The sequence below is a fragment of the Camelus bactrianus genome, chromosome 21 (assembly GCF_048773025.1).
Source record: "Camelus bactrianus isolate YW-2024 breed Bactrian camel chromosome 21, ASM4877302v1, whole genome shotgun sequence".
NCBI classification, from domain to species: domain Eukaryota; kingdom Metazoa; phylum Chordata; class Mammalia; order Artiodactyla; family Camelidae; genus Camelus; species Camelus bactrianus.
In genome coordinates this window covers 20,813,557-20,838,339 of record NC_133559.1, presented here as the reverse complement: position 1 = coordinate 20,838,339, position 24,783 = coordinate 20,813,557, and the positions used below count along the sequence as shown (strand labels likewise).

Below are 24,783 nucleotides of genomic sequence, written 5' to 3'. Positions count from 1 at the left end.
TAGGATTGTTAGGAAGGCTGGAGACCTAGGTGTGGGGCCTCCCAAGGCAAAGGGCCCTACATCACACTGTAGAGTGGTGTGTGAGGACCGCAGGGCTGCACTGCCAGGCACTGGCCCTGCCGCTTGCTCCTCTGACACTCCGAGCACTGGACTTCTAGCATGAATGTGCCTCGTGGTCCCTGCAGTTCAGGGCAGGCAGTGCCGTCTCCTTGGCTGAGCCTGCATCACCACCTGCATTCCCACTAGGGAAGGCCGGGAATGTGAGCATTTGGCATATTTAGCATTGACAGTGGGAGGTAGCCCTGCCCCCCACCAAGATTCATAAGGTGGGGAACTTCCCCAAACAATAAAAGGAGGTTCAAAGTGCCAGATGGCCAAAAAGAATGAAAAGTTCCCCGCAGATACAGGGGAATCTTTCAGAGCCCCAAAATAGGAAGGGTAGCTTCATTCATAGGACCGAGAACCAGGAATTGAAAAGTCAGGAGCCAGGTTGCTCTGGGTGTATCTCTATATTCTTTCTGTCTCTCTCTCTCTCTCCTTGAAGCCTGGGTTTCCCCAGTCTGCTTGCTGATAGTGAGGGCCACCTCCATCCTGAGTATTTTAAATTAGGTTTCTGTCTCCCTTAGAACATCTGTTTCCTCATCTTCCGGAAACACCTCCCAATTTTCTCCTCTGTCCATTCTTGGTCTGGGTGGGCTCCATTCCCAGCCCTAGGAATGAACCATAGGACCCAGGCCCAAGCCAATTAATGTATTCCCTGGCCACCATGATTGATCCGAGGGTGGGCATGTGACCTAAGACAGCCTGGCACTTCTATAAAAATTGAACTACAACTTATGTGTTGTAATGTGTATACACCTTAAATGTACAGCTCAATGCATTTTATGTATTTACACACCCATGGAACCATCACCAAAGACGGAGCTTTTGAATATTTCCAGCAGCCCAGAAGGCCTCCTTGCAGTCACACTCTGTCAAGACACCATCCAAAAAGAACCACTATTCTGACTTCTATTCCCATAGATAGAATTTTTACCTTTTTTGAGCTCCATTTAAATGGAATCATAGCGTATATCATCTTTGGGGTCTGGCTTCTTTGATCAAGATTACAGCCGTGAGATTCATCCATGCTGTTAGCTAGTATTTGTTCATTTTCACACCTGTGTGGAATTCTCTTAGATGAATCAGAGCACAGTTTGTCCATTCTACCATTGATAGATATTTGGGTTGTTTCTGGCTTAGGACCATTAAATGTTACTAGGTAACTTTATTGTATGTATCTTGGTGGACATAAGCACTCATTTCTTTGGGTATGTATCAGGAGTGGAATTTCTGGGTTGTAGAAAAAAAATGCATGTCTTTAGTAGGTATTACCAAATAGTTTTCCCATGTGATTGTACCCATTTTTTTTTCATTTCCAAATCTCTCTCTTTATTATCATTTACCATGTGTCTACCAGTAGGATATGAGACTTATATTTGCTGCACATGCTTTCCTGAACTTTTTACTGTCAGCCTTATAAATTGTAGCCATTTGGAATGGGTTTCACGGAGTGACACTGTAGCTTTAATTTTGTATTTTCGTGATGACTAATGGTTCTGAACACTTTCATGTACTCGTTGGCCTTTGGATATCCTGTTTTGTCAAATGGCTGTTTAAGCTTTTGCCCATTTCTAAAAAATATTGGGGTTTTGGCCTTTTTTTCCCCCAGCAATTCTTCATATGTTCTGGATGTGAGTCCAGATACAGATATTTGCTTTATACATATATTGCAAATATATTCGCCTAGCCCATGGTTAACATTTTTATTCCCATAATGATGCCTTTTTAGAAACATAAGTTCAGTTTATTAATATTTTCTGTGGTTAATACTTTTGTTCCGTTTAAAAAGATCTTTACTCACTCTGAGATCATGAACCAGCTAGCAATTTTTGAGGGAATTAGAAGTGATGGCTCCTTCTTTTTGTTGAATTTGTGGTTGTGAGGTGTTGAGGCCGAGTCAGAAATGGGGGCAGAAAGCGGAAAGACTTGCAGGGCTGGCCTTGGGGTGGGGCACTGCCAGAACAAGGCCATCCTGCGTCTCCCAGGAACTGTCTACTGTGGTTGTGAAATCAAGAAGCAGGGCAATCTCTGAAAAGGTTCATTGAACTCTTCTTTGAAAAAGTATTTACTGAATGTTTATTCTGCAGTGTGACACTCTCATGGAGCTTATATTCTAGAGGATTTCAGAAATTATTTAAAAACACAAATGAACTTATTTACAAAATAGAAATAGACTCACAGATACAGAAAACAAGCTATATTTTAAAAAATTGAAGCATAGTTGATTTACAATGTTGCTTTAGTTTCTAGTATACAGCATAGTGATTCAGTTATACATATATGTATTCTTTTTCAGATTCTTTTCCATTAAAGTTATTACAAGGTATTTAATATAGTTCCCTGTGCTATACAGTAGGACCTTGTTGTTTATCTGTTTTATATATAATAGTTTGTATCTGCTAATCCCAAACTCCTAATTTATCCCTCCCCTGCCTTTCCTCTTTGGTAACCGTAAGTTTGTTTTCTATGTCTGAGTCTGTTTCTGTGTTGGAAATAAGTTCATTTGTATCATTTTTTAGATTTCACATATAAGTGATATCATTTGATACTTTCCTTTCTATTTCTGACTAACTTCACATAGTATGACAATCTCCAGGTCCATCCATGTTGCTGCAAATGGCATTATTTTATTATTTTTTATAGCTGAGTAGTATTCTAGTGTGTGTGTATGTGTGTATCACATATTCTTTATCCAGTCATCTGTCAATGGACATTTAGGTTGCTTCCATGTCTTGGCTATTGTAAATAGTGCCCCTGTGAACACTGGGGTGCATGTATATTTTTGACTTAGAGTTTTCTCCAGATACATGCCCAGGATTGGGATTGCTGGATCATATGGTAAGTCTATTTTTAGTTTTTTAAGGAATCTCCATACTGTTTTCCATAGTGGCTGCACCAAATGACATTCCTACCAATAGCATAGGAGGGTTCCCTTTTCTCTTCATTCTCTCCAGCATTTATCATTTGTGAACTCTTGAATGATGGCCATTCTGACTGGTGTGAGGTGATACCTCATTGTAATTTTGATTTGCATTTCTCTGATAATTAGCGATGTTGAGCATCTTTTCAAGTGCCATCTGCATGTCTTCTTTGGAGAAATGTCTGTTTAGGTCTTCTGCCCATTTTTTTTTGCCTCTTTTTTTTTCTTTTGTTATTGAGTTGTATGAGCTGTTTGTATGTATACTGTGGAAATTAAGCCCTTGTCAGCTGCATTGTTTGCAAATATTTTTTCCCAGTCCATAGGTTGTCTTCTTTGTTTTGTTGATGAAGAAAACAAACTTTTGGTTACCAAAAGGGAAAGGGGGGAGGGATAAATTAGGAATTTGGGACTAACAGATATGCATCACTATATATAAAATAGATAAACAACAAGGACCTACTGTAAAGCACAGGGAAATATATTCAATATTTCGTAATAATCTACAATGGAAAAGAATGTAAAAAATATAGATAAATATATATAAATAGCTGAATCACTTTGCTGTACACCTGAAACTAACACAACATTGTAGGTCAACTGTAATTCAATTAAAATTTGTTTGTTTTGGGAAAAAAACCACTTTCTTATAGTACAGGTTAGAAACGCCAGGTGAGGACATGATAAATAATTTGTCTTCATAGCTAGGGCAGAACCGCTGCTAAACCAGAGCCACAGATGAAACCTGGGCTCCTGGATTAAATCTTCTCCCAGCCCCTCCCCCCACCCCAATACCAGTCTACCAAAGAAAAGCCTGAGAGATGGTGAAAATGAATGAATACCCTTTGCTCCATGCTTAAGGTAGACTCTGAGCCTATCTCAAGTGGGTGGAGGCTTTCTTCTTTTCCTTTAACACTGGGTAAATAGAAACTGAGATGCTCTCTGGTCTGCAGTGGCCAGAGACTTCAGGAAGCCCACACAAGTAAAGGGGCCAAAGCAGACCAGTGTCAGAGGGGGGAAATCAGAGGGACTTCCCCCAAGTCCTTCCTGTCAAAGAAAGAAGCATTAGAGAACTTCTTGAAGGAAAAACAAACAAGCAAACAAACAAAAAAACAAAAAAAACCCCAACATCTCAAGGACTATTCCAGACTGGGTAAGTGTCTCCCTGGTGGGTCTGGCACCTCTTGGGTTTTACCCAAGACACTGGGCTTCATCCTGCTTTGGTCAGCCCCAGGAATCTGGCATTTAAAGCAGGATTGCACAGATTCAAGAGTCCAAGGCCAGAGCTCAGTTTAAGGAGCACCGGGGTCTTCTCACTGGCAGTGGGTGGGAAGTGCTGGACATTTGAATGTCTTGGTGAGCTGGTGACTCCATGAGGACTCTTCTGACCTTCTCTGTCCCTGCCTCTAACTTTCATCACACTGACTCCAAGAACCAGCACCACAAGGGCTTACTTAGAAATGCTCATAACTGTTAAATCATCACTAGGGTCTTTATACTGACTATGTCCCTTCACAATAAATGTCTTTTGAATGTTCCCTCACATTATTAGAGGAAGGCAGGACATTTTGGCAGTGGTTCCTAAATTCAGCTGGGTGGACTGGTGCCAGGCTATAAAAGACTCACCCTTGTGGGTCTTGGTTTGGGCTTCAGAGTTTATTTTAATAAGGCATCCAGGTGATTATGATAAATAGATGATCCTGAAACACTTTTCTGTTTGGGGCTTGGGCTCTGACAGACCCGGGTTTCAATTCTGGCTGTTTTACCACTTAAAAATTGTATTTTCTTGCACACAGATAGCCTTCTGAGCCCTCAGTTTTCCTGTCTGTAAAATGGAGGATAATAGTAATACCTACCTCACAATGTTGTTATGGAATGAATGAGACAATGTGAAGCTTCAGCATGTAAAGCTGAAGCACAGGGCTTGTCACTCAGTAAGTCATAGTAATATATTTGCTGCCATTTATCCATATTATTATTATTCAGCCCATAGGCTGCTTTCACTTCTCTCCATTATTGTGGCTTTTTTTTTTCTGCTTTAACTATCTTTTAACATTGCTTTGTTATATAAAAGGGTTCAGACGAAATTTTACTTATTACAAACAGAACGAAGTACATATTATTTTGATTTATAGATGAGGATATAGGTAAAAAGAAGTAATTTGCCCCAAATCACAAAACTTGTAAGTGCCAGGGCTGAGGTCTAACGCAGGACCGTGGGATTCTACAGCTAAGAAGGGCAAAGTTGGGAGAAATATAGTAATCTCTTGGTTTCCGTGGGGGATTTACTCCTTGGATGCTCAGGTCCTTTATAGTCAGCCCTCCACACCTGCGGGTTCTGCGTCTGCAGATTCAACCTGCGGAGAACGCGCTGTTCTCACGCAGTGAGAGGAGACGCCATCTATTCATGCCCTTCTCGCGCACTTCATTATTACACGCTTTGAGTATTTGAGTAACTGTAAGGAAGCTCAGTGAATTCATCTGTCCACTTAAAGTTTTACCAGCTGAACCTTTCCCCACGAAGGGGAAGCGAATGGATGACACGCCTGGCTGACCAGGTGAGGCTGCTGACCGGTGAGGCCGCTGATCAGCACGTCAGAAAGCTGAATCGCCCCCAGTCCCAGCCTGAACCCGCGTTTGCACATTTTCACAAGGTTCCCAGGTTAAAGTCTGAGAAGAACGAAGAGGAGGCAGAACCATTGTGTGGAGGGAAGAGCCGGATCCGGGCGGCACAGTTGCCGTATTTTCCTGATTGAGGGAGTTGGGATTTCTAGGTGAATATTACTCACCCTTGGAGGGGAGAGAAGGGCTGCTACACCTAGGCTGGCGTTCGCATAGGAGGTTCATCCCGGCTCCGTCCATCATACAGGAGCAGAGCGGTTCCTTCTTATTTTCACCTACATCCTTGGGAGTGCTGCCAGCAGCATTGTTTGGATACCAGCACCAGGTGGGCTCACCTAGACACGCTCATAACTGTTAAGGCATGGTCGGCGTCGTGATATTGACAAGTCCCTTTACAACAAACATTTTTGAATGTTGCCTCACCTTATTAGAGGAAAACAGTAACAGTGGGGTAGTAAAATTGGATCTTCATATCCACCTACCACTTTTGCATAGAGAGCTGGTGAGTGTATTTTTTGACTATTCTGGGCCCCAGGGACCGTATCCCTTGAATTCCTGTTTAATTACAAATTAGAGATACTTAGGTAAGGTTTATGGTTCACTGTTAGATATACCTCTCTGGCAAAATTGTCGTCATCCGCTGTTTCTGGTGGACTGTGGGTTTTTTTTAAAGATTACGGACTACATCTTTTCTCATTTAAATTTAAATTTTATTATAAGTATAAGATGCATACAGAAAATAGCACAGATCTTTTATATGATTTTTTATTGAAGTGTATTTGATTTTAAATGTTAGTTTCAGTTGTACAGCAAAGCAATTCAGTTATACATACACATGTGTATTTTTTTCTTTTCAGATTCTTTTCCATTACACATCATTCAAGAAATTGAACATAGTTCCCATGCTATACAGTAGGTCCTTGTTGTGTATCTATTTTATATATAATAGTGTGTATCTGTTAATTCCAAACTCCTAATTTTATCCTTCCCCTGTAAAATAGCACAAATTTTAAGTGTACAGCTTGAGGGAATACATAAAGGATATACACCCAGCACCCAGATTGTGAAACAATATCTCTTCCAGCCACTATTTCCCTATTATCATCCCACCAGAGTAAGCAAAGTCCTCGCTTCTCTTACTGTACATTAGTTTTGCATGTGAGAGCCATATTTTTATATCAGAAAAAAATACTTGATTTAAAAATATTACAAATCAGTAAAAGCAAATGTCCTTCAGGGAATACACAATAGTTCAATTACAAATTCTGTGATCCTTGGTTTCACCTGTAAATGCTGGAAGATTTTCAATTTAATTTTGTCTTCTTGTTTTGAAATCATTTTGAACTTAAAGAAAACTTGCAGGAATAGCATAACTGTTTTCCTGAACCATTGAAAAGGAAGTTGCTGGCATCAATACCCTGTCACCCCCCAAATATTTTAGTGTGTAATTCCCTCCCAGGGACATCCTACTGCATAACAGTAATACAACCATCAAAGTCAGGGAAATAACATTGATACATTATTACTACATAATGTGCAGGCACCATTCAAGTTTCATCAAGTCAGGATTGTGTATTCATGTCTCCTTCCAAGTAAGGGGAGTTCCTCCATCTTCCCTTGACTTTGAGGGTCCTCACACCTTATAAAATTAGAGGACGGATATTTTGTGGATTGCATCTCAGTTTGAATTTGTCTGATGTTTCCTCATAATTAGATTGAGATAATGCTCTTTTAAATTTTAATTTTGGCAGGAGTATCACAGAAGTGATGGTCTTCTCATTGCCTCCAATAGGTGGAGCACAATTTTTTTTTTTTTTTTTGTATTAAGGATGATGTTCACTTTGATCACTTGGTTAAGAGTATATGCCAAGCTTCCTTATTATTTTTTTCTTTATAATTAGTATTTTGTGGTAGTAACTTTGCGACTATGTAAATATCCCGTTCTGCATCAAAACCCATCAGTTTTAGTTCCATTGATTACTCTTGTTTGAATCAGTATTATTATGATGATTGCCAGATAGTGATTTTCTAATTTAACTTAACTCATTGTACATATATTAGTTGGCATTCTGCTGTAAGGAAAAACTTTTTCTTCTTCTTAATAATCAATTAATTAACAAATGCATTCATCTATATCGATATAGCCTCATGGATTCCTATTTATTGGGTGCTAATCTGTTGTCATCTTTATTTCCTAATCTGTTATCACATTGTCCCCAGTTTGGCAGTGCTATCCCTTGACCCACACTGCTCAGGCTCTGACATCCCACACTGGACCGTGCTAATAGACTCCTCATCCTGCTTGGGCCCCAATGCCCCACTCCAGGCTGTTTTTCTGCACCCTCCTCCAGAGGCCGTCCTCATCTGACAGTGGTTTCATGGTGGGCCACTGCCACCACCTTTGCTCCCTTGTGTAGACGTCTGCCTTACTCTACTCAGGCTTTGACGGCTTGCACTGAGCGGTGAGGTCACCCTTCTCCCTGCTTTGCCATCCTGCCTTGCCATTGTTACTGTGTCCCCATCCCACAGCTAGACCTCCTCCTTGCCTTGCTCAGATCCTAATGCCTCTCACTGCTGCTACTGTCCCTCCACACAGGCGCCTTCCTCACCCCATCACCACAGCGCCCCCACTTGGAAGCTCTCCATAATTACCCTTCAGGATTCCCACACCCTGAAATTCCACCCACCATCCCCACTACCTTGCTCAGCCCCTTCAAATAACTTTCAGACTGAATTATTCAGGAGAGGAGGCAGGACAGCAGAGGCAGTCAGAGGGCTGACATCTCCCACAGGCATGGTAGACCCAGTACCCAGGGTCCATGATACTTTTGGGGGGCTACCACAGTGTTGTAGTTTTAATTTCTTTTAAATTCAGAAGAAATAATGACTATAATAACAATGATGAATATAATAACGAATTCAGCTTGAGTATATTTGTTTTCATATTAATGCAAAATAAAACTTTTATTTATTTATTTTTCTAATGGAGGGGGTGACCATGAAGGCAAAAGTGCCTAGAGCCCGTGCAGGTTATGGTGCAGCCCTGCTGTGTCCTAATTAGCTTTGTAGGCCCAGTTCCTTGAGTTTTTGGAACATAATATATACTTAGTAAATGGCTGGGAAGTTAGTGAATGAGTAAGTGGCCAAACATTAGGACCTACAGTTCTTGTTTTTTCCCATGGGAAACAAGAATAGGATAGAGTAAATGATATTTGTTGATGGCCTGTTTACTAGAATGAGTGGGGTTTTTTTCCCTGATAGTTCAAAGCTATCCACATATTCATCCATTCATTCAAATATTTACTGAGTACCTACAATATGCCAAGGCCCTGCTTCCTTTATGTGTGTCACTATGGGATGGAGGAATGTCTGCTTTAGTCTTAGGAGAGCCTTGAACTAACCAGCCAGTGTGGGAACTGAACCGGCCCTACCTCCTTAGCAGAGCTCTCTGGTTCACTGGGGCCCACAGGTCAAAAATGTGTTACGATAATCCTCTAGGTTCAGTAATATGCATCCTTGCTCCATGCAGCCTTTGCTGTACCTCTGAGGTTAGTTACCTCCATCTTTTCTCAGTATGAGTCACTGTCAAAAATGCACATGCCATTGTAACTGGTTTAGTTCCTGTTCTGTCAGTTGTTTTTTAAACAATAATAAAATCAAATCCAAGGCTCCGGCTGAGGACTTGGTTTTATTGATAAGGTACAACGTGAGATGGATGAGATGTTTGGGGCCAGAATTATTTACTATGTACTATTTTTATCGATAGCTTCCTTTTCCCAATCTCACTAATTTAAATATATAATTCAGACAGTAGATAAAGTTAAATTTTCCTCTGCACTATGACAAGGTACTTTGCAAACACAATGCCTAATATACTTAAATAACATAACACTTTCAAATACTGTCAAGTACTTTGGCATAAACGCTTCCATTTGGCATAAACCCTTATTCTATTCTAAGTCAGTGATTTACACACTGGCCTATGGCCAAATCCAGCCTACTGTCTGTTTGTGTATGGCCTGTGAACTAAGAATATTTTTTACATTTTTAAGTGGTTGAAAAAAAAGTAGAAGGAAAAATAATATTCTGTGCTAGGTGAAGACTGTATTACATTCAAGTTTCAACATCCATAAGTAACGTTTTATTGGACCCAGTCATGCTCATTTGCTTATGTATTATCCGTTGCTGCTTTTGAATTATGAAGGCAGCGTTGAACAGTTGCAAAAGAGACTGTATGGCCCACCAGCCAAGATACTTGCTACCTGAAACTTCGCAGAAAAGTTTGCCTTCATCTGTTCTAGGTACTTGGGATACATCAGTGAACAAAACAAAGATCCCTGTTTTGGAGGAGGTCACTGAGTGGACATCACTGCCAGCTGACCCTAAAGCTAGACCTGGGCAGTTGAGGGCTCCTCACCCTCCTCCCTGTCCTTGGAATGTGAGTTCCACCCACCATTCCCATAGCTGGAGCCATTTCAAGGATGCAGCCGTAAAAGGTAAAGTGTTGTTAAGACCATGTGGACTGTATGCATGACTGAACCCCGTTAAAGCCTCTGTATAAACTTTTAAGGTTCTGGTGGACAGGTTTGGAGATCTACACATCTTACAGTCACCCGAGACCAGCCTTGTAGGTAAGTTCCCTTGCTTAGTAAACCTGCCAACTACATTTCATGGGGGAAGACGGTAAACAATAAACATAAGTAAATTGTATATAGTATGTTAGAATGTTAAAAATGTACTGGAAAAAATACAGAGGACAGTGAAGTAGATAGGGTTTTTTGTTTTTTGTTTTTTGTTTTTGGAGGAGGAAGATGTTACAATTTAAAAGAGAGCAATCAGGGTAGGCCTCACTAAAAAGGTGATATTTGAGCAAAGACTTGAAAATGGTGAGGAGTGAACTGTGTGGGTGTCTTGGGGAAGTATTCTAGGCAGAATGGTAATGGTAGCTCCTCATAGGGTTGTTATGTAGATTAAATGAATTAATCAGTTAACTAAAAATAGTGCCTGACACATGAAAAATTCTCAAAAAATAGTTCTTTTTTTAGCACCAGTTGACGTAGAGGCTACTTTCCTCTCTGCACCGAGTCACTCTCTGTAGGCAATTCCTATAGTAGAGAGAGGCTCTCCTAAGTACACAGGGTCCCGATATTTTTGCTTTATCTGTTCTACAATTAGCTCTCATCCCTGAGGCTTACCTCTCAGGGACAGAAGTGTTCCCAGAGAATTACAGTCCTAGGATGTATCATATCTGTGGTCTGCATAGCTACAAAGCACAGATCTGAGAGTTGGTCGTCACTCACAGTCACAGGGACTTGCCCCGCCGTCATACAGTAAGTCAGCAGTGAAGCTTCAATAGACGTGGGGTCTCTCGCTTCCAAGTCCCGTGCTCTCTGTTCCTGGTCTTCCCCCTACTCCTCACAGTAAGACTATTCTTATACAATCTTATTTCTTCCAGTAAATTTTCTGGTCTCTTTGTGCCAGGACCACATCTTAATTCACTTTTGTTTTCTCCTTCAGAATCAGGTATTGAGCAAAGAAACAAAAACTCCAAACTGTTGAAAGAACACTCAGCACATTGACTTGCTGATGATAACCATTTCTAATCTGAATTGCTGTGTGTGTAAATCTGTCAGAAAGTGTCAATGTGGAACTGATTGTCCTTCATTTCCTATGCTCATATAAAGCACAGGGAGATAAACTGTCCTACAAACTAGGGAGTTCACAGACCTTTACATTTTCAAACTTCTTTATGTTGTTAAATATCATACGAAGGTCCTGGAGCCCAGCAATGCATTCATGACCTCTGGGCTTTGATGATCTCTACAAGGCTAGCAGTAGTGTCAGGCTGCTAGGTAAGAGATGGCATTTCCAGGGTAAAAGAAAAAAAAAAACAAACACATGGGCAGGACAGATGCTGGCTTATCCCTTGTCTCTGTCCACGGTGGTTCTCAAAGTGTGGTCCATGGACCAGTAGCATTAGCATCACCTGAAAACTTGTTAGAAATGCAAATTCTCAGACCTCACCTCAGACTGACTGAAACTGAACTCTGGGTGTGGGGCCCAGCCATCTGTGTTACAACAAACTGTCCAGTTGATTTTGAGGCACACTGAAGTCTGAAAATCACTGGCCACTTGTCTGTCTTTTGTGGATTTCTGGCCAGGACTTACCCTGCTCTGCCAAGTGCCTACGCTGTGTGTTGGGTATGTCAGGAGCTTCTTTAGTAGAACTTGGTGATGACCTCGAGTCAGAAAAGGCTCTCTGTGGAAAGTTGAGATTGTACCACTTTTCTAGTTGTTTTAACACATTCTTTCTGACTAATGAAGGCAGGATACACATTGACATGAAGAATAACCAGGGTATTAGATGATTAGGTCAGCTGTTGAAATGAAGGAGGCTTTTAAGTCTCAAAATTCTACCTTTGGTTGTGGCTGGATATGTACACCAGCTGGACTGTGGCAGGAATAGTGTGGAATCTCAGAATCTCTGCTCTGGTTTGGGCGGGCTATTTAAAAAGCCTATTAACAGTGGATAGAGTGCCTCTCCAGGGTCTTAGGGCAAATCAGCCTGTAGGAAGTACAGGTATTAATCTTTCCAACCATGTAAGATGGCAGATGTGATGTACCTTTGGCTGAGGCATGGGAAGAATAAACCTAGGAATGCATCTTTGACGTAGGACAAAAGACACAAATTTTACCCTCTCCCCCAATATAAAATTCCTGAGCACAGGAAATGAGGCCTGGAATTTGAGGCAAATGATTAAAAATATCCTTGTAAAGAAGCCATAGATTTTCAAGACAATATTAACAAAACAAGTGCAAGTGAACAATAAGAAAATGAGAGAGCTCTAGCAGTACAAGCTTTACATTGGCTGCATCACAAGGCAAAAATAGATGATCTAATCAGTTCTGGCAAACAGTTGACCATACAATATGACTTTATCCACATTTTTGAAAAATGGGTTTATTATTAATAATGAGTTTGCCCAAATATATAATGTACCTTGAAATATAAACTAACAACAGCATGAGGCCAGTTGGATTCACAAGAGCTTTGAAAACAGAAACATGAAACAATCATTTCAGTGACGTTTAAAGTCATACCAGTGTTAAGTCTGTATTTTACAACATTTCACCAAACTGACTGATATGATTTGAGAAGTGATTTTGAAGTTGCTCGCTTGTAATATCAAAAGACAAAAAGCTACAAACCAAGAAGGAAATGAATATGCTTCCTGCTAAAATACAAATGTTTGAGATAATTCAAAGGAAAAATGGCATGAAATTAAATTTCATTCTTTGTCAGGAAAAAATATTGGGAAATACGTGAAAAACACAGCTGTATCATACAAAGGAAGAATTATTAAGACAAATTACTCAGTGTGGGATACTTGTTACACAAACTGTTTGAAAGTACAGATGTTTCTCACATCTCAGCTAATGGTAAGTTCTAGATTTTGTTTCAGGAGTAGCATTTGGGAAGAACTACATATTTGAATAAGTTACTAAAGAAAGGATATACAGATATTAATTGTACATAATTTACTTAAACACTTCATTCTATAGGAAAACTGTATCCCTACTTTTAAACTATCTTTTTTGGATAAGTTCTCAGAAACACCACTCTGGCCATTTCATCTATTACACTATCAACTTTTTACCACCATGCAGAAGAATCTCAGGGTGTCAGGTGTGAGCCTTCATAGCCAAAGACTGGGACTGTGTGCTCTGCTAAAAGGCTTTGAACCTGATTGTGGGGTAAATGGATCAGATTTACAGTTTTAGACCATCATGGGCTGGAGGTGGCAAAGAGCCAGGAAAGGGCAAGTCAGAAGCAAGGAGACATGGAAAGGAGGGAAGATGATCCGGAGAACAGATGAGGACGCCCTGAACTAGGGATATGGTACATGGCACAGGATGTTGAGTGAGGGTGAGAGAATGTCGGGAATGACTCCCAGCTTATTCTGGCACTGAGTTAGGGAGAGAGGACATCTGGAATAGATTCCTGGGAATAGTCATGGGGTGCTGAGTGAGCTTTCAGCAGAATTTAGTGGAGGAGCTCACTTCCGGCATTAGGGCTTGCCTCTGGGTATCCTCCTGCTAAGGCGTATCCTTCTCTAGGCATGTTAGGGGGCCGGTGCCCTCATCTTTGGCCGTCTGTCCCTTCCTTCCCCACCCAACCTTTAGCCCTGGGACTCCACTGGGGCCTCAGTTCCTCCAGTGTTCCCATCGGTCTCATAACCTTTTCTTCCTCACTCTACCCACCAAACTTTGATTTCCTCTCCACTTTGGTGGTCTGACTACTGGACAGAAACTCCAAAATTTATGGCCTTGTGATTCCATTTCAACTATTGCATTTGGAGTGAAATCTCTTTCTTTGAGTAGTTTTAGTGGTGATTCATAAGGGTTTTTTTGAGATGTTTGTTTATAGTTAAGCATTCTGGATGGTGTGGTTATAATTTTTAAATATTATGCTAAATATAAGGCTTTTTCTTCCATCTTTGCTCAAGCTATTTTCCATCTAAATTGCCTGCTTTAGCAGTTATGGATGGACTTTCTTATATTGCTTGTCCAATTTGAGGAAAGTTTGATTTTTTTGCCTCCTAATTTTTTTTGCCTAAGTCTCTTGAGAAAGATTTTTTCTATCAAAATATTTAAATATCATCTCTTAAGAAATATGTGTTCAATGAGCAACAATGAACGAACAAATAGGTCCTTGGGACTTGAGCTACTGATGACACAAATAATACTTACCAGTTGATGAGTGCGAAGCCGCAGTACTGTAATTTAAAACTATTATTTCTAGTCCTAAAAATAGCACTGTAATGCAGACGGTTGCTTGGAGGGTGGAAATAGGACTACAAATTGCTTTTTTTCCTTCTTCCTCTTTTTAGGTTTCTTTCTTCCAACTGACCCTAGTAAAACTTGGTTTGGTTGTATAAGAACAGTACTGCATTTATTTACATTTGTTCAAGTTTGGAAATGTTTTCTTTCTTTTTTTAATTGAAGTAGAGTTGATTTACAAAATTATATTAGTTTCAGGTGTACAACATAGTGATTCAATATTTTTATAGATTATACTCCACTTAAAGTTATAAAATATTGGCTATATTCCCTGTGCTGTGCATTATTACATCCTTGTATTTTATTTATTTTATACCTAGTAATTTGTACCTTTTAAATCCCTACCCCTGTTTTGCTCCTCTCCATTTCATTATTGATGGTTCTCTTCACTGTGCAGCTGCTTTTTAGTTTGATGTAGTCCCATTTGTTTAATTTTTATTTTGTTACCATTGTCTGAGGAGACAGACCCCCAAAATACATTGCTAAGAATCATGCCAAAGAGTGTATTACTTATGTTATCTTCTAGGAGTTTTATACTTTCAGATATTATGTTTAAATCTTTAATATGTTTTGAATTTATTTTTTATATAGTATTGAGAAATGTTCTAGTTTCATTTTATTATATATGTCTGTTCAGTTTTCTCAGCACCACTTCCTGAAGAGACTATTTTCCCCATTGTATATCTTTGCCTCTTTGTCACAGATTAGTTGACTGTATGTGTGCAGGTTATTTCTGGACTCTCTATTCTGTTCCATTGATTCATCTGTCTGTTTTTGTGCCAGTACATACTGTTTTGATTACTATGCTTTGTAGTATAATTTGAAGTGAGGGAACTTCAAACTATACTACAAAGTATACTGCTTCTTTCTCAAGATAGCTTTGGTTATTTGAGGTCTTTTGTGGGTTCCATACAAATTTTATGATTAGTTGTTCTACTTCTGTGAGAAAATGCCATGGCTATTTTGATAGGGATTGCATTCAATGTGTAGATTGCTTTGGGTAGTATGAACATGTTAACAGTATTAATTCTTCTGATCGATGAGCATGGCGTATCTTTCTATTTATTTGTGTTGTCTTTGGTTTCTTTCATCAGTGTCTTACAATTTTCAGAGTACAGGTCTTTTACCTTCCTGGTTAAATTTATTCCTATGTATTGTATTCCTTTTGATGCAACTCTTTTCTCTTTCTGATAGTTCATTATTGATCTACAGAAATGCATCAAATTTCTGCATATTAATTTTGTATACTGAAACTTTATAAATTCATTCATTAATTCTAATAGTTTTTTAGTGGAGTCTTTAGGGTTTTGTATGTATAGTATCAGGTCATCTGCAAATAGTGACAGTTTTACTTTATGCCATCTAATTTGGAGGCCATTTATTCCTTTTCCTATCTGATTGCTGTGACTAGGGCTTCCAATACCATGCTGAATAAAAATTGTGAGAGTGGGCATTCTTGTCTTGTTTGTAATCTTAGAGAAAATGCTTTGAATTTTTCACAAAGTCTATAACAAAAGACAAAGAAGGTAATTATATAATGATAAAGGGATCAGTACAAGAAGAAGATATAACATTTGTTAACATTTATGCACCTAATATAGGTATACCTAAATATATCAGGCAAATATTAACAGATATGAAGAAATTGACAATAATACAAAAATATTAGAGAGCTTTAAGACCCAGTGTACATCAGTGGACAGATCGTCCAGATAGAAAAACAATAAGGAAACAGTGGTCTTTTTTTTTTTTACACTGCTGTAAAAGTTAATAAAATCTACACATGTATAAAATCTTTATTCTTCATTTGGGGGCTGTCTCAGTTAAGGCACCCCAAGTTGGAAACAGTGGTCTTAAATGACACATTAGACCACTTGGAGTTAATAGATATCTACAGGACAGTCCAACCCAAACCAGCAGAATACATATTCTTTTCAAGTGCACATAGAATGTTTTCCAAAATAGATGGTATGCTGGGTAACAAAAATGTCTCAACAAACTTAGGAGGATAGAAAGTACATCAAGAGTTTTTTCTGATTACAACAGTATGAAACTAGAAATCAATTACAGGAGAAAATAAAAGGGAAAATCACAAACACATGAAGTTTAAGCAATATAATACTAAAAAACCTGATCTTGGAGAAAATGCTTTCAGCTTTTCACTACTGAGTATGATGTTAACTGTGGGTTTGTCATAAATGGCTTATGCTAAGGTATGTTCCCTCGATACCCATTTTGTTAAAGGGATGTTGAATTCTGTCAAAACCTTTTTCTGTATCTACTGAGATGAACTTCTGATTCTTACTATTGTTATATGATGTATCATGTTGATTGATTCGCAAATATGAGCCATCTGTTCATCACTGGAATAAATCTCTCTTGATCCTGATGTGTGACTATTTAAATGTATTGTTCAATTTTATTTGCTAATATTTTGTTGAGGGTTTTTGCATCTGTGTTTACCAGGGATATTGGTGTGTAATTTTTTATTTTGTACTGTGTTTGTCTGGTTTGGTATCAAGGTAAGGCTGGCCTCGTAGAATGAGTATGGAAACATTTCTATCTTTTTAACTTTGGAATAGTCTGAGGATAGGTACTACCTCTTTAAATACTGGTAGAATTTCCCTGTGAAGCTGACTGTTCCTGGACTTTTATCTGGTAAGAGTTTTTAAATTACTGAATCATCTTCATAACTATTGGTAATCAGTCTGTTTAGATTTTCTAGTTCTTCCTGATTAAGTCTTGGAAGATGGTATGTTTCTAGGAATTTATCCATTTCTCCTAGGTTGTCCAATTTTTTATGTACTTGTGCTTAGTATTCTCTTAAGATATTCTGTATTTCTGGGATTATGTTGGTTGTAATTTCACCTCTTTTATTTCTAATTTTATTTGGGCCCTCTCTCTTTTTCTTTTGTGCATCACCATTTTTCCCCCTTGTCTCTGTTTTTCTTCATGACAGTTCTCAATGTCTGGCATACTGCATATTTCTACATATTTACCTGCCGTGACTCTTATCAGAATTATCCAGTGACTTCCCTCCTTACTCCCAGCAAAAGCCAAACTAATCACAGTGGCTGAGAAAACTTCCGTGATGTGGCTCCTTGTTGTTCCTTGAAGGAATCAGGCTGATTCTTGACTTAAGGTCTTTGCACTTGCTTTTCCCTCTGCTTCTAAGGGTCTTCTCACAGATATCTGCATGGCTAACACCCTCATTTCTTTCAGGACTTACTCATATGATCAGACAGGTCCTCCTTAACTATCCTGTTTGTAATTCCATCACTCCCACAACCCCACAGGACTCCCCATCCTCCTTTTATTGCCTAGAAAATACCACCTTCTGTCATAGCAGGCATTGATTTATTTCTTTCTTTTACTCCCTGAAGAATGTAAGCTGCATGAAAACAGGGATTTTTGACTCTTAAAATCTTGGGAAATAAACCTCAGTCAATAGTGGGCAAGTGAATGAATGAAAGGCTGGAAAACAGGAAATACAAAGGGCAAGGATGTAAGAAATTTTAAGAAATGCTACAACTCTAATTTGACCCGATTCCCTCTGGGATCTCTCATTGCAGTGCTACGGTATTGTACCTACAGCACTGTGGCACCTCCTTCCTTGGACTCTTGCTGAGTGCTGACTTTGCTAAAGGGAAGGAAGCATTTCATTTCACTTGGTGGGAGTGACCAACTTTCCCTCTTTCTCCCAGATAATGTTTTGAGCCTTTACGACCACTAAAGGATCACTTCCAGATTTCTCAGCTGGGCTCTTCCCTTCAACCAACACATGGGCTTCTTCTCCTGCAGAACTGTGGATTTCCTGGTTACTGTTCATTGTCACATTATAGACATTAGGCCATGAAGGAAAGGGAAGTTGGAGTTTTTGGTTAATAGCCGCTGTTGTCTTGGTGTGTAGGAGGCAAGATCATGTGTTGACTGAGGGTGGAGGCAGCGTACAGATGGTGAAACATGAGCCGTCACTGACGAGATTCAGAAAGTGGCTGACAAGAGAAGGAGTGGTTGAGCAGAATGAAGCGTTTGGGAAAAACATACTGGCTGGAGTTTTTGCATAGCAAATCATTTGTTCTGTGGTTTTGTTAGGAAGAAGAATGAATTGAACTCCAATTCCTACTGTGGGAAACTGGCAAGCAGGAAGGGAAACGGTATTGTGATTTGCCCATGGAGATCCTTGTTGCTCTCAAACTATAGGAGCTGCTGAAGGTGGGAGAGCCCCATAAGACCAGGTAATCATCAGCACCTGTGCAATGATCAGACATTCAGCAAATATATGGGGAAGGGGCAGAGGGGACCTGGGTCTTCCAGAAGGGAGGCCTTATGATCATTTTCTAGTCCTAGAGAGATTAACATTGATAGTGTGACTTACCAAGCATTCCTTGTGGGAGCTGTGCCTATTGCCAGGCAAAGCCTCTGGGAGGAACACCCATACTCACAGCATCACACAGGTCCCTTCCTGCTGGAGGAAGGGAAGGCTGTTGGAGACAAAATGTTCTGGTTCCTACCTTTATCAGACTCCCCTGAAGTTCAACAATAAGTTTTATTTTTCAGATCAGAAGCTTGGGTTAGCAAAATGCCCATGATCCCCAGAGCAGGTAGGTCCTCAAGGGAAAATATAGGGTGAGATAAGGGACAGAGTTCAAGAAGTCTATATTCTTCCACTAACAAATGAGGAAGCAGACACAGGAGAAAGCTTTCATCTGTCTAGAGGTCTCCCTCCCCAGCCTGTCCTGAGAGTGGCATAGAGGACTGTTGAGTGGGGAGGAGAGAAAGTGGTAAAATAGATGGGTAGACCTTCTTTCTCTTCCCTCTCCCTTTTTCTCCATTCCCCAGCTTTATAGCAGAGAGAGCCCATGTCTGTTAGTGCTCCACAGCCTGGAAAACAGAACAGAGGCCTTCCTTTGGAACTGCACGGGGCACAAAGGGCCCACCACAGTGGGGAAGATCAACCATGGGCCAATGCACTGTGAAAGGAAACACAAGGAGACTCAGAGCAACGAGTAGAAACCAGAAACTTAAACAGTCGAGGTTTGTATCTGTTCATACATCTTCTCAATTTGCTGACTTTCCAAGTAAAATCACTATTCCTTGCCCCAATAACTTGTGTCTTGATTTCTTGGCCTGCCATGCAGCAGGCAGTATGAGCTTGGACTTGGTAACAAGGAAACATGTGCAAGGTTCAGGACCTTGGATCCAGGACAGGCATTTGGGGACAGGGCACTTCTACAATGGAATATGAAAAAGCTTTATGCCCTAGGGACAAATTGGAGCCCATACCAAAAGAGAAGGAAGGAAAACAACATTTATGGGGTTCTTGGTATATATCTTGGATTCGTCTAATACTTGTCATATAACACAAACATGTATCATTTGTATCTCATAACGGTTCTGTTCAAGTACTGTGATGCCTTGATTCTGCAAATGACAAGACTCAGTCCTAGAAAAGCAAAGTAAGTTGTCCAGGGTTACATGCTAACAAGTGGCTAAGCTGAGATTAGTCCTCAGTCTCCCGACTCCACATCCAGAGCGCTCATTAGCTCATCCCACTTGGGCAGGAGATTCAGCAACCAAGCCACTGGGTGACAAGATTTTAATCATATTCTGGCAAGGGGCCTGTGCTACACACATTTGGTAAATATCTGCTGCTGAATAGATATAAACCTCGACTGTTTGCTTTTAAGTGCGCCCTGTGTGCCCCCGTGCAGCTACAAAGGAAGGCCTCTGTTCTGTTTTCCAGGCTGTGGAGCACTAACAGACATGGGCTCTCTCTGCTATAAAGCTGGGGAATGGAGAAAAAGGGAGAGGGAAGAGAAAGAAGGTCTACCCATCTACTTTACCACTTTCTCTCCTCCCCACTCAACAGTCCTCTATGCCACTCTCAGGACAGGCTAGGGAGGGAGACCTCTAGACAGATGAAAGCTTTCTCCTGTGTCTGCTTCCTCATTTGTTAGTGGAAGAATATAGACTTCTTGAACTCTGTCCCGTATCTCACCCCATTTTTCCCCTTGAGGACCTACCTGCTCTGGGGATCTGCTGAGGGCTATAGGCCTCTGAAAACAAGCCTCCTCCCCCATGAAATTATCTAACCTTTTTTTGAAGGTTCAGTCTCACCATTTCAAGTGGGCCATCTCAGTGCAGCTTAGTCTGCATTTTGTTGCTGCTCTACCCTTTCTCCTTCCCTACTGCATTAGGCAAGGTACTCCACAGAAACAGAACCGACAGGGGATTATGTGTGTGTGTGTGTGTGTGTGTGTGTGTGTGCGCGTGTGTGTGTGTGTGTGCGTGTGCGCATAATTTTTAAAAAACTTATTCATTTATTTATTTAGTCTAAGGATTGGCTCACATGATTATGGAGACTGAGAAGTCCCAAGATCTGCAGTTGGCAAGCTAGAGAGCCAGGAGAACCAGTGGTCTAGTTCTAGTCCGAAGCCAGCAGGCTTAGGACCTGGAAAGAGTGGATATTTCAGTCTAAAGCGGGGAAAACCTACATCCCAACTCAAAGGCAGTCAGGCAGAGGGAATTTCCTCTTATTTGTGAGAGGGTCAGCCTTTTGGTTTTGTTCAGATCTTCAACTGATTGCATGGGGCCCACTCACACTATGGAGGGCAATCTGTTTTACTCAGTCTACCAATTCAAATGTTCATCTCATCCAAGATCACCCTCATAGAAACACCCAAAATAATGTTTGACCAGCTGTCTGGGCACCCTATGGCCCATTCAAGCATTCAAGTTGACACACAAAATTAACCATCACGCTGCCCCACGCCATCCTACTTTGTTACCCCTTGTATCCTGAAGACCTTTCTATTCCTTCTGGTCTGTGACCGTATCCTACCCTCTCTATTACATCACATGTAAGTTTGAAAGGACAGAACTGTCTGGGATTCTTTACTGGTTATTTGTGTCATCTCATCTACTATATTCTCTACGTATAGATGGTGATAGAAGGGATTTCACTTGCCAAACAAGAGATATATAAATCTATTATATTATCTGTATCCTTCTTAATGGCAAGCAGATGGATGCTCAGTAAATACTGTTTAGTACCATATATTCCATCCAATTGGAAAGCATGTTTTCTGAACACTTGGCTTCCCAGGAAAGCAGCTAGGGAAGGTGAGTGTTAGGAAACTTGAGACTGACAAGGGATTCTTGGTCCTTCCCTCAGCCCTGTGCAGGCCCTCACCCTGGGGCTCTGGGCTAGGGCAGAAAGGGAAGGATGGCTTTGCTTCTTCACTCTTGCAGGGCAAGAATAGCTGGATCTGAGAAGCTCTATTTCAGGGTTATAGTCATTCTGGCACACCTAGGAGATTCTTGGGTCCAAGGCGTTGGTTGGGGAAGCTGTGGGTAGCTGGCATTTGTCTAGAGCAGAGCACCACTGGTATTCGGGGTGGATAATCCTTTGATTTTCAGGGGCTGTCCTGTACACTGTAGGATATTTAGCATTGTACCTGGTGTCAACCTGCTAGATACCAAATAGCACCTGCACCTCTAGTTGTGACAATCCAAAAATGTCTCCAGATTTTGGCAAATGTCCCCTGGGGAGAAAAGCATTTGAGAACCACTAACCTTGGTCTTCGTTCTTTACAGAGGAATTCCACCTGTGTTATCACAACTGAGAGTCACTGTAACTCTGCGAATCAGGAAGAAGCCTGTTCTTTTCTCTGTTTTACACAGCTGGTCAAGTGGCAGGCAAAGAAATAGGGCTCACATCCGACTTAGAGTTTACAGCTCTTTCTCCTGTATGTCTCCACAGTCAAGGTGAGAAAGACCCCTCAGGATGGCTGATTAAAAGAGATAGTAACCTGACCCCACGATGGTGGAGATTTCAGTTTTGAATTGAAGAATAAAATTCGTGTTAAGTTACAAGTTTTGATAAGGGAATACTATTTAACTAACCACTTTGCTATTTGCAGATGTTGCTTCTTAATTTTATTTTGATGACCTTTCACCTCACCCTTTGAAAGGGAAGAAGTTTAGATTTCCTTTCTTAAGTGGCTAGTTTTATATTTTTACCTCTAGGGTTTCCAAACCTTTCAAACTTTTCGAGAGGATGAGGAAGGTCCTAATAAAATTTGTTCACTTCCTCTTGGAATTGCGTCATTATGATAACAGTGTGTATCCAGTGGTGTTTTTTAAGAAAACCAAAATACAATAGTGGTCTCAAAAACAGAAGTTTGCAGAAATTAAGACAAGATCAGAAAACTGGAAGTACTGAGGTAAGTATCCAAAAGGCACAAAACTTCTGAGACTATAAATAATTATTTTGCTTTTGGTGTTTTGAAAAGAGTTACTTTAAATTGATGTCTAAAGGCAAAGAACTAAAATTTGCTAAGTAGAGGTAGAATAAACTTGAGATTTTAATTAGATTAAAACACATTTATTCCTGTCAAGACATATTTCTTCACCTTTGAAACACAATTCAACTATGCTGAGGAGTCAGACTTTAAATTCAGCACATGGTAATTAATGGTCCTTATTTATACTAAATGAGGGCTTACTTTGTGCTGCTGCTGTCCCAGAAGCATCGGTCTGGGGAGGCACATGTTGAAGCACAGGGCATGGCTTAGAGAGTTGTTAAGACCTGCCTTTTCTACAGGTTTGAAAATGCTGTGGCCTTTTGTGGCATTTGGCTTTATGTAAATTATGTAGCCTCTTTGAACCTCAGCTTCCTCATTTGTAAAATACAGTAACAATGTCAACCTTATGTTGTGAAGACTAAATGAAGAAAAAATAATAGGAAAGCCTAATTAATATTGAATTAGTATTTAATACTAATAATATATTGATAACATCAGTTGCAATTATTTATTACTAACGTATTATTGATTTTTAGTCTTAACAGTAAGCAAAATGAAAATTATGGGAAAAAATAAACATCAGTTTAAATTAGTGTTACTATTAATAATTATTTTTGAGTATGCTGAGTTGGTTTTGAATAACTATGAACATTCCTGATCAACAAGGTGGGTTGGTATTTAAGGGTTCTCACATTTTTCTTCAAATTGGGTGCATTAATTTTTTTATCTTTTCATTTTTCCGATTTTATTTTTGAAAGCACTAGTGTTACTCTCCTATGGCTTAGACAATCGTGGACAGAAACCTATCAGTAGACAGAAACAAAAGTCACTGGAGAAATGGTGACTAGAACGAGTGTGTCACTGATTACATTTATTTTGAAAAAGATTTCTGGATTGCAGGTGATGGGGGCATTTTAAAAAATTAATTAATTTAATTTAGATTCATTTTTAGTGAGGTAACATTGGTTTGTAACATTATATGTTTCATGTGTACAACATTATACTTCTACTTCTGTATACAGTAGAGGTGCTCACTGCCTAAAATTTAGTTTCTGTCTATCACCATACAGTTGACCCTCTTTACCCATTTCACCATCCCCATCCTCCCTTTCCCTCTCATCACAGCTACTCTGTTCTCTGTATTTACGGTGTTTGCTTTTGTTTAGTTTGGTTTGTCCACTTAGTTTTATTATTTTTATTTGTTTTTTATATTCCACATATGAGTGAAATCATATCTTTCTCCATCTGATTTATTTCACTCAGCATAGTACTCTCAAGGTCCATCCATGTTGTTGCAAATGGCAAGATTTCATCTTTTTATGGCTGAGTAGTATTCCATGGTGTGTGTGTGTGTGTGTGTGTGTGTGTGTGTGTCTGTATCTATCTATCTCTATATATTTATATACCACTTCCTTATCTGTTCATCCATTGATGGGTGTTTAGATTATTTCCATATCTTGGTTATCATACATAACGCTGAGATGAACATAGGGGTTCATAAATCTCTTTGAATTGGTATTTTCATATTCTTGAATACACATCCAAAAGTGTGATAGCTGGATCACATGATGGTTATATTCTTAATTTTTTGAGGGATCTCCATACTGTTCCCCATAGTGACTGCACCAGTTTACATTCCCACCAACAGTGTATGAGGGTTCCCTTTTTCCACATCATGATCAGCACTCGTTTTTTCATGTCTTTTTGAAAATAGCCATTCTAGCAGGTATGAGGTGTTATTGTGGTTTTGATTTGCATTTCCCTGGTAATTAGTGGTACTGAGTATCCTTTCATGTGCTTGTTGGCCATCTGTATGTCTTCTTTGAACAATGCCTATGGAAGTCACTCATTTTTTAATTGGATTGTTAGCTTTTTTGTTGCTGAGTTATACGAGTATTTTAAGCATTTTGGATATTAATTCCTTACCAGATATATAATTTATAAATATCTTGTTCCATTTGGTACTTTATCTTTTTGTTTGTTGATGGTTTC

At 39.8% G+C, this 24,783-nt stretch overlaps 1 protein-coding gene across 3 annotated transcripts in view; it reads left to right on the top strand.

Annotated features, from left to right (window-relative positions):
* LOC123617322 (uncharacterized) overlaps positions 1-24,172 on the top strand; it is a 69,132-nt gene extending 44,960 nt beyond the window's left edge. The window contains exons 1-4 of one of the 3 annotated variants that reach the window (XR_012501389.1): positions 5,656-5,966; positions 9,943-10,137; positions 18,578-18,720; positions 22,082-24,172. Coding sequence is in view for 1 of the 3 variants with exons in the window: in XM_074349814.1 (XP_074205915.1) it covers positions 9,943-10,137; positions 17,442-17,560 (314 nt within the window). In the remaining 2 variants the exon portion in view is untranslated. Of the gene's footprint in view, positions 1-5,655; positions 5,967-9,942; positions 10,138-17,441; positions 18,558-18,577; positions 18,721-22,081 lie in introns of those variants that run through there. The other 2 variants (XR_012501390.1, XM_074349814.1) reach the window with 2 other exon arrangements.
* Positions 24,173-24,783: the final 611 nt, after the last annotated feature.